The 12,685-nt window shown below is 48.3% G+C and overlaps 1 protein-coding gene across 1 annotated transcript in view; it reads right to left on the bottom strand.

Moving 5' to 3' along the window:
- Positions 1-12,685, bottom strand: part of CPNE9 (copine family member 9) — a 1,803,250-nt gene that overhangs the window by 365,872 nt on the left and 1,424,693 nt on the right. Inside the window, exon 9 of the mRNA XM_069643244.1 lies at positions 12,091-12,194. Within this exon, the coding sequence (XP_069499345.1) occupies positions 12,091-12,194 (104 nt within the window). The remainder of the gene's footprint in view (positions 1-12,090; positions 12,195-12,685) is intronic.

Raw genomic sequence — 12,685 nt, 5'->3', positions numbered from 1 at the left:
CATGAGTGGGGGCCTGCTGGCAGGTGCCCTGCACTGCTGGGGGGTGGGGGTGCTGGGGGACATGTGTCGGGGCCTGCTGGCAGGTGCCTGTCAATGCTGGGGGGTGGGGGGCTGGGGGACATGAGTGGGGGCCTGCTGGCAGGTGCCCCTCACTGCTGGGGAATGGGGGTGCTGGGGGACATGAGTGGGACATGAGTGGAGGCCTGCTGGCAGGTGCCCTGCACTGCTGGGGGGTGAGGGTGCTGGGGGACATGTGTCGGGGCCTGCTGGCAGGTGCCCCTCACTGCTGGGGGGTGGGGGTGCAGGGGGACATGAGTGGGGGCCTGCTGGAAGGTGCCTGTCAAGGCTGGGGGGTGGGGGTGCTGGGGGACATGAGTGGGGGCCTGCTGGCAGGTTCCCTGCACTGCTGGGGGGTGTGGGTGCTGAGGGACATGAGTGGGACATGAGTGGGGGCCTGCTGGCAGGTGCCCTGCACTGCTGGGGGGTGGGGGTGCTGGGGGACATGTGTCAGGGCCTGCTGGCAGGTGCCTGTCAATGCTGGGGGGGTGTGGGTGCAGGGGAACATGGGTGGGGGCCTGCTGGCAGGTGCACCTCACTGCTGGAGGGTGGGGGTGCTGGGGGACATGAGTGGGGGCCTGCTGGCAGGTGCCTGTCAATGCTGGGGGGTGTGGGGGCTGGGGGACATGAGTGGGGGCCTGCTGGCAGGTGCCCCTCACTGCTGGGGGGTGGGGGTGCAGGGGGACATGAGTGGGGGCCTGCTGGCAGGTGCCTGTCAATGCTGGGGGGTGTGGGGGCTGGGGGACATGAGTGGGGGCCTGCTGGCAGGTGCCCCTCACTGTTGGGGGGTGGGGGTGCAGGGGGACATGAGTGGGGGCCTGCTGGCAGATGCCCCTCACTGCTGGGGGGTGGGGGTGCAGGGCGACATGAGTGGGGGCCTACTGGCAGATGCCCCTCACTGCTGGGGGGTGGGGGTGCTGGGGGAAATGAGTGGGACATGAGTGGAGGCCTGCTGGCAGGTGCCCTGCACTGCTGGGGGGTGGGGTGCTGGGGGACATGTGTCGGGGCCTGCTGACAGGTGCCTGTCAATGCTGGGGGGCGGGGGGGGCTGGGGGACATGAGTGGGGGCCTGCTGGCAGGTGCCCTGCACTGCTGGGGGTGGGGGTGCTGGGGGACATGTGTGGGGGCCTGCTGGCAGGTGCCCCTCACTGCTGGGGGGTGGGGGTGCTGGGGGACATTTGTCGGGGCCTGCTGGCAGGTGCCTGCCAATGCTGGGGTGCTGGGGGGGTGCTGGGGGACATGAGTGGGGGCCTGCTGGCAGGTGCCCCTCACTGCTGGGGCGTGGGGGTGCAGGGGGACATGAGTGGGGGTCTGCTGGCAGGTGCCTGTCAATGCTGGGGGGTGTGGGGGCTGGGGGACATGAGTGGGGGCCTGCTGGCAGGTGCCCCTCACTGTTGGGGGGTGGGGGTGCAGGGGGACATGAGTGGGGGCCTGCTGGCAGATGCTCCTCACTGCTGGGCGGTGGGGGTGCTGGGGGAAATGAGTGGGACATGAGTGGGGGCCTGCTGGCAGGTGCCCTGCACTGCTGGGGGGTGGGGGTGCTGGGGGACATGTGTCGGGGCCTGCTGACAGGTGCCTGTCAATGCTGGGGGGGTGGGGGGACTGGGGGACATGTGTGGGGGCCTGCTGGCAGGTGCCCTGCACTGCTGGGGCGTGGGGGTGCTGGGGGACATGTGTGGGGCCTGCTGGCAGGTGCCCCTGACTGCTGGGGGGTGGGGGTGCTGGGGGACATGAGTGGGACATGAGTGGGGGCCTGCTGGCAGGTGCCTGTCAATGATGAGGTGTGGGGGGGGCTGGGGGACATGAGTGGGGGCCTGCTGGCAGGTGCCCCTCACTGCTGGGGGGTGGGGGTGCAGGGGGACATGAGTGGGGGTCTGCTGGCAGGTGCCTGTCAATGCTGGGGGGTGTGGGGGCTGGGGGACATGAGTGGGGGCCTGCTGGCAGGTGCCCCTCACTGTTGGGGGGTGGGGGTGCAGGGGGACATGAGTGGGGGCCTGCTGGCAGATGCTCCTCACTGCTGGGGGGTGGGGGTGCTGGGGGAAATGAGTGGGACATGAGTGGGGGCCTGCTGGCAGGTGCCCTGCACTGCTGGGGGGTGGGGGTGCTGGGGGACATGTGTCGGGGCCTGCTGGCAGGTGCCTGTCAATGCTGGGGGGTGGGGGGACTAGGGGACATGTGTGGGGGCCTGCTGGCAGGTGCCCTGCACTGCTGAGGGGTGGGGGTGCTGGGGGACATGTGTGGGGCCTGCTGGCAGGTGCCCCTGACTGCTGGGGGGTGGGGGTGCTGGGGGACATGAGTGGGACATGAGTGGGGGCCTGCTGGCAGGTGCCTGTCAATGATGAGGTGTGGGGGGCTGGGGGACATGAGTGGGGGCCTGCTGGCAGGAGCCCCTCACTGCTGGGTGGTGGGGGTGCTGGGGGACATGTGTCGGGGCCTGCTGGCAGGTGCCTGTCAATGATGGGGGTGGGGGGACTAGGGACATGAGTGGGGGCCTGCTGGCAGGTGCCCCTCTCTGCTGGGGGGTGGGGGTGCTGGGAGACATGAGTTGGTGATCATATTGCAACGTGACATGTGGCTTGGCTGGGGGGCATGCTCATGGTGGATGGGCTACCTGCGGGACATGACCAGGGGTGCAGGGTAGTCCCCTGTGGTGTGGGCTGCCTGCAGCGGCCGTGGAGGGGGTATAGGGGACACCTGGGAGGACCCAGACTGCTAATTCACGTGTAGGACTCCCCGGGCACCCCCGAAATACGCATTTCCTGCTCTGACAGCAAAATCGCATGTGAAACTTCCCGCGCACCCCCGAAATACACATACCCAGGCCAATCGCGTGTATAACTTCCTGCGCACCCCTGAAATACACGAACCCAGGCCAATCGCGTGTGAAACTTTCCGCGCACCCCTGAAATACACGTACCCAGCCCAATTGCGTGTGAAACTTCCCGCGCACCCCTGAAATACACGTACCCAGGCCAATCGCGTGTGAAACTTCCCGCGCACCCCTGAAATACACGTACCCAGCCGAATCACGTGTGAAACTTCCCGCGCACCCCTGAAATACACGTACCCAGGCCAAACTCGTGTGAAACTTCCCGCGCACCCCTGAAATACACATACCCTCCTGAAATTGCGTGTGAAACTTCCCGCAAACCCCAGTAATACACGTGCCCCACTCGCACAGGCCCTTTCGCGTGTGAAACTTCACGCGCACCCCAGTAATACACGTTCCCCACTTGGCGTTTGCTGTTTGGCAGCCCTGTAAACTGGTCCAGGGTTAGCGCAGCCCTTCACGCTGAATTGGGAATTTTGGTGGCTTTTCCTTGCGCAAGGGCGTTCTTGGGGGCGTAACTGGCGCTGCTGCAGGGTCGCGGCGCCACTCTGAGCCACGGCTGGTTTTGGAGGCTAAAATCCATGAATACGCTGTGCGCGGAAATCGATTTTAGCGCACGCAGACACTGTGCGCCAGCCGCGTGCGCCACATTTGTGCGAAATTCTATGAATTTTCAGTTAGACATAGTGTTAAAGGTAAATTACCTAAAAATACATATTACATAAAAAGAACAGAAGAAGAAAAATATATCAATGATTACAATGCAATCATTGCCCTCTTATGGAATGCAAACATAGATGTGCAGTACATTGCAGACAATTCCACTGCAGTTGCACGATATGTTACAGCATACTTAACCAAAGCAGAAAAAACAGAGCTTCAAGACCTCTGGAATGACCTGTCATCAGACAAAACACTGTGTAAGAAATTGTACAGCTTGGGCATAAATATGCTCTCCCATAGAGAATGGGGCTCCTAGGAAGCAGCAGATCGTTTAACCGGTACTGCTTTGTATGGAAAATTTGAAAATACGGTATGGCTAAGTCTTGGTCCTGCTAAATCTAGAAAAAGAGTTCTCAAATCATACGACGACATAGAAACAATAGCCAAAAATGATCCCAACAACCAAGACATTTTGTAAAACAATTTGATGGACACATACTACCCAAACAGAAGTACCACTTTGTAAACCATGTGTCTATACCACATAGTCCAAAACTTCACATACAAAAATAATATAAAACCCGATGAAAAAAAAGGTAGATACAGGGTGACAAATTGTGAAGGCAGCTTAGTAAAACTCACCAAAGCAAGTTTAATTAATCATATGAAATTGTCATTAAAGACTCCACACCATAAAGAACTATATTACATGTCCCTGCGACAACTCTTTAAACCATGGATGAAAGAAGAAGAAATACTAGATAACTATGACTCCTACGAAGATGCTTTCAAAGCAAATGAAAGCACTATAACCGATGTAAACTTTACACACTACAAAACAATGTTGCACAATGAACAGCAACACAAAGAAGAACTCCAGGCCCAACTAGATAAGGACACTCCTGACAGTAGTCAACCTTCTGTAACAGGATGCCAGTAACCACTGGGACAGCCACTAATGGCAAATAAGGCAGAATTAGCTATGACAGAAGTAGAAAACACCATGTGTCAGTATGAAGATAAAGAAGACTTAACTATACTACAATCAAAACTAAACAATGAGCAGCGTAGCATTTTTCAAGAAGTAACAAAAGAAATTGCGCATGGTGTACAACATGAAAATAAAGAATGCACCTGCCAAAATTACAAACCTATACTACTGTACGTCAGTGGTGAAGCTGGTTCTTGCAAAACATTCTTAATCAAAATCATCAGCAAATTCCTTCAACAATTGACAAACAACAAACTGTCAGCTGTTGTCACTGCCCCCACAGGTTTAGCTGCCTACAACATATGCGGTGTCACTTTACACCGATTACTACTCCTGCCAGTAGAACACCAAAACAAATTAGACTATTACAAACTTTCTACAGAAGTTGCAATGGAACTACGCAGAGTATTAAAATAAATGAAAATACTACTAATAGATGAAGTGAGCATGGTCTCCAACCTAATGTTGGCTTTGATTCCCCTCATATTACAAGAAGTACCCAAAACAAACTACGAAGAGCTCTTTGGAGGAAAACACATTATTGTTTTTGGAGATCTTCTTCAATTGACACCAGTGAAAGGTGAGCCTATTTTTAAAACCTTAGGACACAAACTCTGCCGTAAAACTGTTGGCAGCATAGGAAATGTCAACCTTTGGCAACATTTCCAATACAGAGAATTAACAGAAAACATGTGGCAATCTGCAGATCTCACTTATGCCAACATCTTTAAAAGTATTAGAGTTGGTATAATATCTCAAGAAGCACAAACAATATTGAAAACCCGGCACATTCATGCACTTTATGGTGATAATGCATGTGCTACGGATGTTATGGAACAATTAGCAAACAAAAATATCAATTGTATGGCCTTAATGCCAACTCTTGCAAGCTGTTCCAAATTCAATGAAACAATGTTGAAAAAAGAAATGCAACCAATAATGGAAATTAGCGCCACAGACAAACTAGACGTACATGGTATGACACTACCCATGTGTGAGCAAGCCACAACAAGACTAAATAGTTTAGAAAATTCAATCTCCAACACAGCTGGGTTGGAAAAAATATTCAAATTATCCTTAATCTGTAGAGTAATGCTTAAACGTAACCTTGACGTGGATCAAGGTCTAGTTAATGAAGCACTGGGTACAGTTATTGGCTTTCAAACATACCCACATGACAACAACATTCAGTTTGTCAATATTCTCTTTGACAAACTTTCAGAAGTGAAAAGGATAGGATGCTCAACAGCTCGATTCCTTCTCTTCAAAGACATGTATGTACGGAGAGAACAATTTTCTCTAACTCTTGCATACGCAGTCACCATTCATAAATCACAAGGTCTTACCCTAGACAAAGCATTGATAGATATTGGTAACACAGTCTTTAAAGAAGTCATGAGCTACATAGCACTATCACACTTACGTACACTTGACGGTCTATTTCTAATCAACTTTGATGCAAGTAAAGTAAACGCTGATATTCCTTGCATTTTAGAATACAATAGACTTCGTTCACTATATACCCCCATCTAAAAACATAACCTGTTCCACAAAAAGTAAAACATTGTAAAAGAAAACTAAATCAAACAGAAATGCAACAGGATGTCACTGCAAATCCTCCAAAGAGGGTAAAAGAAACTAATACTTCATCAATTACCATAACAAAAGAAGAACCTGTTACTCAAAGTAACTCGGGTACTTCTTCAAAGAAGCAACACACATTCCGAAAAAATGACTTGGACACAGACTTATCTGGTCCATTTAAATGTTCAAATATAGTTGGTGTAAGTTGCTACGCACATGTAGCAATTAATGTTCTATTTCAATTACCACCAATTGTTGACAACATTTACTTACACAGTACAGACCAATTGTGTTTGCAAATGTTAGTACTTCATAGAAACGCAACAAACAATCCTGACAACACGTATAGTGTTCATGGAATAAGACAAGAATTGGACTACTGTGCTGGAATGGTGAAATTCACTATAAACTCACAGGAAGATCCACAAGAATTTCTAATGTACCTACTACAAGTACTGGAAAACAAAAACATACCTATAAATGAAATCTTCCAGATTTCATACATGTGGAAACATACATGCACTCTCTGCAACAATGCGACACAGGAACAAATCCCCAATGAGCACTTTGTGTATGAATCCATACCCAGTTGTGAATCCGTTCCATTTCAGCAACTTGTACAAAATGAAAACAATGGTATATTATGTACTACCTGCAATTCAGATAATTGCTCCACCTTACTAATACAAACACATAGTAAATACGTAATACTAATGCTTCTACGCTACAATGCAGATGGTACCAAAAACAACTGCAAGCTGACTGGATTCACACATGATCAAGTATCACTTGGTAAGAAAACCTTCACAACAATAGGTATAATCTACCACACAGGAGCCACAACCAATGCAGGTCACTATACTGCATATATAAAAAAAATGTGGATGGTTCGAATGTAACAATAGTACCATTACTCTAAAGCAGAGATTACCAGCAAATCTTACAAACGCTTATTTAATCTTCTTAAAACCAAAATTTATGAACTAATCTGTACTTAAACATTAACAAAACTTCAATTAAAAAACTATAAACTGTTAGAATATGCCAACAAGTATCTAACTGCCCCAAGATTCTACAACAACTAAACAGATAAATGAATACCACTAAATTATATAAAAAATAAACAGTTAGAATACGCCAACTGGTATCTAACTGCCCCAAGATTTTGCAATAACCAAACAGATAAATCAATACCACTACATTATAACAAAATATAGACAGTTAGACTACACCAACTGGTATCTAACTGCCCCAAGATTTTACAATATCCAAACAGATAAATCAATACCACTTTATTATAACAAAGAATAGAGAGTTAGAATATGCCAACAGGTATCTAACTGCCTCAAGATTCTACAACAACTAAACAAATAAATGAATACCACTAAACTATATAAAAAAATAAACTGTTAGAATACGCCAACTGGTATCTAACTGCCCCAAGATTTTGCAATAACCAAACAGATAAATCAATACCACTTCATTATAACAATAAATAGACAGAATATGCCAACAGGTATCTAACTGCTCCAAAAATCTGCAACAAGCCAACATATAGAACATTAGCCAGAAACAACAAGTGAACAATGAAAATAAACAAACAAGTAGACTGTACAATAACAAAAAAAGTTTTTTTTATCCAACATGGATTTTTTTTCCCCACAGACCCAATGATTTTAGCAACAAACACAGAAACTGAGCAAATTGCACAGTACACTGGTTTGTAATCTACTAAATATGAGGGTAAAAAAAATAAAAAAATGTCAATTATTCAATGTTATAAGTCATTACAAACTACCAATACTAACATGATCTTTTCTTTTATCACAGAAATTAACAAGGAATATATGTACTCCAGTTACTAAACCAAACAATAAGTATATTATAATAAGTACAACCATCGCAGCAAATCACACCGATAGTGGTTTATAACTTCGTTACTTATAAATTTGTTCTTGGGTGCCAAAGTTATAAGCCACTATGGGTGTGATATGCTGTGGTCGTTGTGGCCAGGGCCTAGAGTCTTGGGTGCATGGCCGTACGGCTCTAAGACTCTAGGCCCTGGCCACAACCACTGCAGCATATCACACCCATAGATCACACCCATAGAATCAAACATTTTAACTATGCCATATGGGCACTTTTAATGTCTGCGACCAATATGAGTGTTCGTAGAACAGTTTCAACTTGCCTACGAACAGTACGGCCAGGTATAGTGTCCTCAGGACAACCCCATTTCATTTATTTACAAACATTTCAGGACACCGCGTGTGCTCTAAGAACAGTTTCAACTTGCCCATGGACAATACGTACAGGTATAGCGTCCTCAGTACACCCCCATTTTGTTTATTTACGAACATCCCAGGACACTTGATGAGTTCTTAAAACAATTTCAACTTGCCCACGAACAATACGGACAGGCATAGCGTCCTCAGGACACCCCCATTTCGTTTATTTACGAACATTTCAGGACACCGCCTGTGTTCTTAGGACAGTTTCAACTTGCTTGCGAATACAAGATGGCGAGCGTGCCCAGAAAATCTGATGCACCACACGCTCTCAACCACCCAATCAGCGAGCACGTCCAATGTCCGCGGACATGATGCGCATCGCCCAACCAATCAGGACCCTGTCCGCGGAGCGAACAGGGAAGTGTGTCTGCAGACCGAACATAGATATCACTAATTTTTTGTGACCTACTTTTTGGTCATTTAAAAAAACTACTGGACAGATTTTCACCAAATTTGCAAAAGCATGCTTTCGGGACCAAGCCGCTGCTCCTGGTCCAAATTTGGTCAAAATCCGTGCAGTGGTTTGGACTGTAGGCGTGAGCAAAGTTTTTTCCCCATTCAGTCTATGGGAAAAAAAGAAGTTTTGGGACCCCACCTATAACTTTGTCCCCCCCCCCCTAGACCAAACCTCACCAAACTTTGCAAAAAAAATTATAGTGGCCCATATACTTTTTTTTGCAAAGTTTGGTGAGGATTCGTCCAGGGAGAGCGAAGTTATAAACCGCCCAAAAAGGGGTCTTCCTATGGAAACAGCAACTTAACCATATACACAGCCACTACTGTGGCTGTGTAATATTTAAACTCATTTTTGGTATTTTTTTCAGTATAACTTACCTTGTTAAAACATATTTCGTTAAAATCACAGGATAGCCATTTGCAGAGTTATGTTTCACTGAATCACATGAAAACTGGATTATCACCATCAAAGCCTTTCATCAGACCAGCATCAGCAAAGCATGGACTATCTATCTGAGGAACTTGGTCTCGGCTATTTATAACACTCTTAATGCCCAGAGGTTTCTAAGCGCGGACCCAGGGATCAAACCTGTGTTGCTTCTTGTTTCCAAGGCGAGCGCGTTGACCATGAGCTATCCTCCCGATACAAAGTCTTCACGGCCTATGGCTTACATAGCATAGAGAACATCAATGGCTGGTTCTACATTGAGAGGGTCATTTGGAAGATCTACTGTTTGGTCAACTCAATTTGACTGCCCTAATAGTAGCCATTATTTTTTACATGCGCATTTCGCAGCCGTTGCCTCCCTCTTGTGTGTGTGTACACAATGCAGGCGTAGCGCAGTAGAGAGTTGTGTGTGAGTGGGGTTTGGGAGGCACGAGATGAGGAAGTGGGCGATGGGGCGACCCCTTCCATAATAAAAAAAAGAAAACGTTTTAAAATAGGCCGACCCACCGTAATATGGATTGTGAGTGCGTGTGTGTGTGTGGCGTGCACACATTTGGTCGACTCACTTTGATCGACCAATTTTCATTTTCTTTTTTTATTAATGGGCAGGTCGCCCCATTGCCAGCCCTCTTTTGTGCGTGTATGGGGTGCGGGAGTGTGGGTGTGCGTGCGCACGCATGCGTACGTGGGCAGGTGTGCACGTGTGCGTACGTGGCAGGCGTGCGGGTTTGATCGACTCGGCCAATTGAGTCGACCTTATTGAAGACTTCCAAACGACAGTCTGTGAAAGGATCGCATGGACTTGGTATGGTAGAGTAAGAACGTGCAGAACTTAACATGAATGAGCTCTGCAGATGGAACTGTTCCCTTGCTCGCCTGCAGGCATTGGTCTGTAGCTGCCCCGGAAGGAGGCTGCCTGCCACGCGCTGAAATGACAAGTCACTCTCCTCCATGGCTTCCCGCCGAGAGCAGTTGCTTCCTGTAATTACATTCAACGGGGGAGCCCGAGCTGGGCTGGGATGCAGTGAGTGTTCCTCTAATGCAAATCACCGACGCAGCCAGAAGCCCACCCCCCACTATAAGGTGTCTCCTCAATATGGCTAGGCCCCCTCCCTTACTCTCCCCGTTAACTATAAACCAGGAGCAAGGATTGCTCCTATTGGCAGTGGTGGAAATGGAAAAAATGTGGTGGGGGATCCCACAACACAAGGGCCGGGGTCGGGGAGGAGAGCCCGACGGGGCGTGGTCTAGAGGGGGCGGGGCTCGTAGTGGACATCCAGCAATGCTGGAATACGTAAAAAATAAAAGAAGAGGGTTGCCTTTTACAGCGGATTTGCCACTGGTGTGCAATGCACAATGCTCGCTACATGTACAACTGACTGATTCCTTTCAGTTGTACATGTAGCGAGCATTGTGCATTACACACCAGTGCCACAGCCGCGGCAAAAGGCAACGCTGCAGTGGCGGGCGTATTTATTATTATTTTTTTTAAGTTTTCCAGCGCGGTTCATGGTCTGGGGCGGCTGACTCTGGCCGGATCCCAAGATCCGGCTCCATATCTGGTGCCAGATCTCGGGTCTGCCGAAAGCCGGCCCAATGACCAGCACTGCCTATTGGGCGATGTTGCTGAGAGGGAAGAGAATTCCATTTTCCTGACGATTTCCAGATGAACATAAGAAAATGCAATAACACGTCTTGCATACTTACATATCTGAATCTTTGCAGCCCATAATGCATTTCACATTTTCAATATTAGCATATAAAGGGGTTTTGATGGCTTTGCTAAGTAATACTTCCCCTGACAAATGACATCTGCACGTGTGTGTGCAATCTTGCTCCAGTTTCCATACCAATACAGCTTTACACCTTTCCTGCCTTTATGCATGTCTTTCTCATAGCACAAAGCAAACAGTCCAATGTATTTGATTAAGGCCCTTGGCGGACATTTCACTTACCCGTTTACACATACGTCACACTGAATGAATTGCTGACAAATTCTTGGTATCAAATCACTCCTGCATTCATACATGGAATCAAAAAGGAGGCCCACACGGCATGACCGGTCTCAACTCCTAGGTTTATTGAACTAACCGCCTCCCCAACTCCCCGTCAATTCCCTTAACCTGGGTCCCGCCCCCGCCCTAATCCCGCCTTCCACATAACGATGTGGAGGGAATTTAAACCCCAACTGTAACAACATGACACAAATGAACCATGGAAGTGAGGTTTGGGATCTAACAATTGGCCTTTACTAAATCAAAAGTCTCTTGCATGTTTCTGTGACCATAATCTGCAAATTCAGAAATTGACATTTTATCCAATAGAATCTGTAACTGGCTAACTGGCATGTCCATCCAAGACACACTCCTGATCGCTGTTAACTGCAACAACGCCCAGATGGAAACACATGCTTTCTGGCCCTGGTGCAGAAAGTTATGAACGCTGGAGAAAACATACATTTTAGATCATTTTCCAGCTCTTGTTCAGGACAGTTTAAGAGATTTGTGAGGACAATTTCAGGATTTCATACGTGTATGGCGTACCAAAATGCCATCTGGGGTGCACGGGGAACCTAAACAGTCCTGGAAATATGTTCAAAGTGGCCCCATATTACACATTTTGATCAAGCCAAACACTTTTCTTTAGAAATAAAATAGATAACCGCACAAAAGAGGTCCATGGAGCACAGGCCTACAGGGAAGGCCAGGCCAGCCCTGACTGACATTGACTTGTTAACGAGACAGACACGACAGGATTGGCAATGACTCACGTTCCGTCTTCGTTGCTCCGATAAAAGACAAGGAAGGGGTCTGACTTTCCAAAGAAATCCTTCTTGTCCAGCTTGTTTGCGCAGAGCTGCATGGTGGCGATGTCCTGCAATGGAAAACAGATTGGCCAATCAATGCCTCGTCGAGTTGGTAGGTAACAGACTTGAAACACTGGTGTATAGGCGCGTTATAAATGCCATATCATATCATATATCATATCACCAGCGCGGGCGATGCCTCGAGAGGGCAGGCTGGTTGCTCCAGCTCTGCCACCTAGGGCTTGGGAACCTGAGTGCATGGATATACGTAATGTACTGTGGCAAGGCAGCTGAGGCATGCTCTGCCCAACTGGGCAGTAGAAGCAAGGCAGATGCCTGCTGGCGAATGGAGAAGCAAGGCAGATTCCTAGAAGACATGGGTTACTCAAAAAGGTGGTAAGGCTGGGCCAGAGTCAGTCACATATCAGGAGACCCTGACCAATGGCTGGCTTGGACCGAGCACTCCAAAGCCTGTCAAGTGCACTGAAGGCTGGCAATGGCCCCAGTTTCGTCTCTAGAAGTCATGATTACAAGCTTAAAAGAGAATGCATCCACTGTG

Source organism: Ambystoma mexicanum, chromosome 2p (assembly GCF_040938575.1).
Source record: "Ambystoma mexicanum isolate Mex_15411 chromosome 2p, UKY_AmexF1_1, whole genome shotgun sequence".
Taxonomy (NCBI): Eukaryota; Metazoa; Chordata; class Amphibia; order Caudata; family Ambystomatidae; genus Ambystoma; species Ambystoma mexicanum.
The sequence above is the reverse complement of the archived record's forward strand: the minus strand, read 5'-3'. Positions and strand labels throughout refer to the sequence as shown.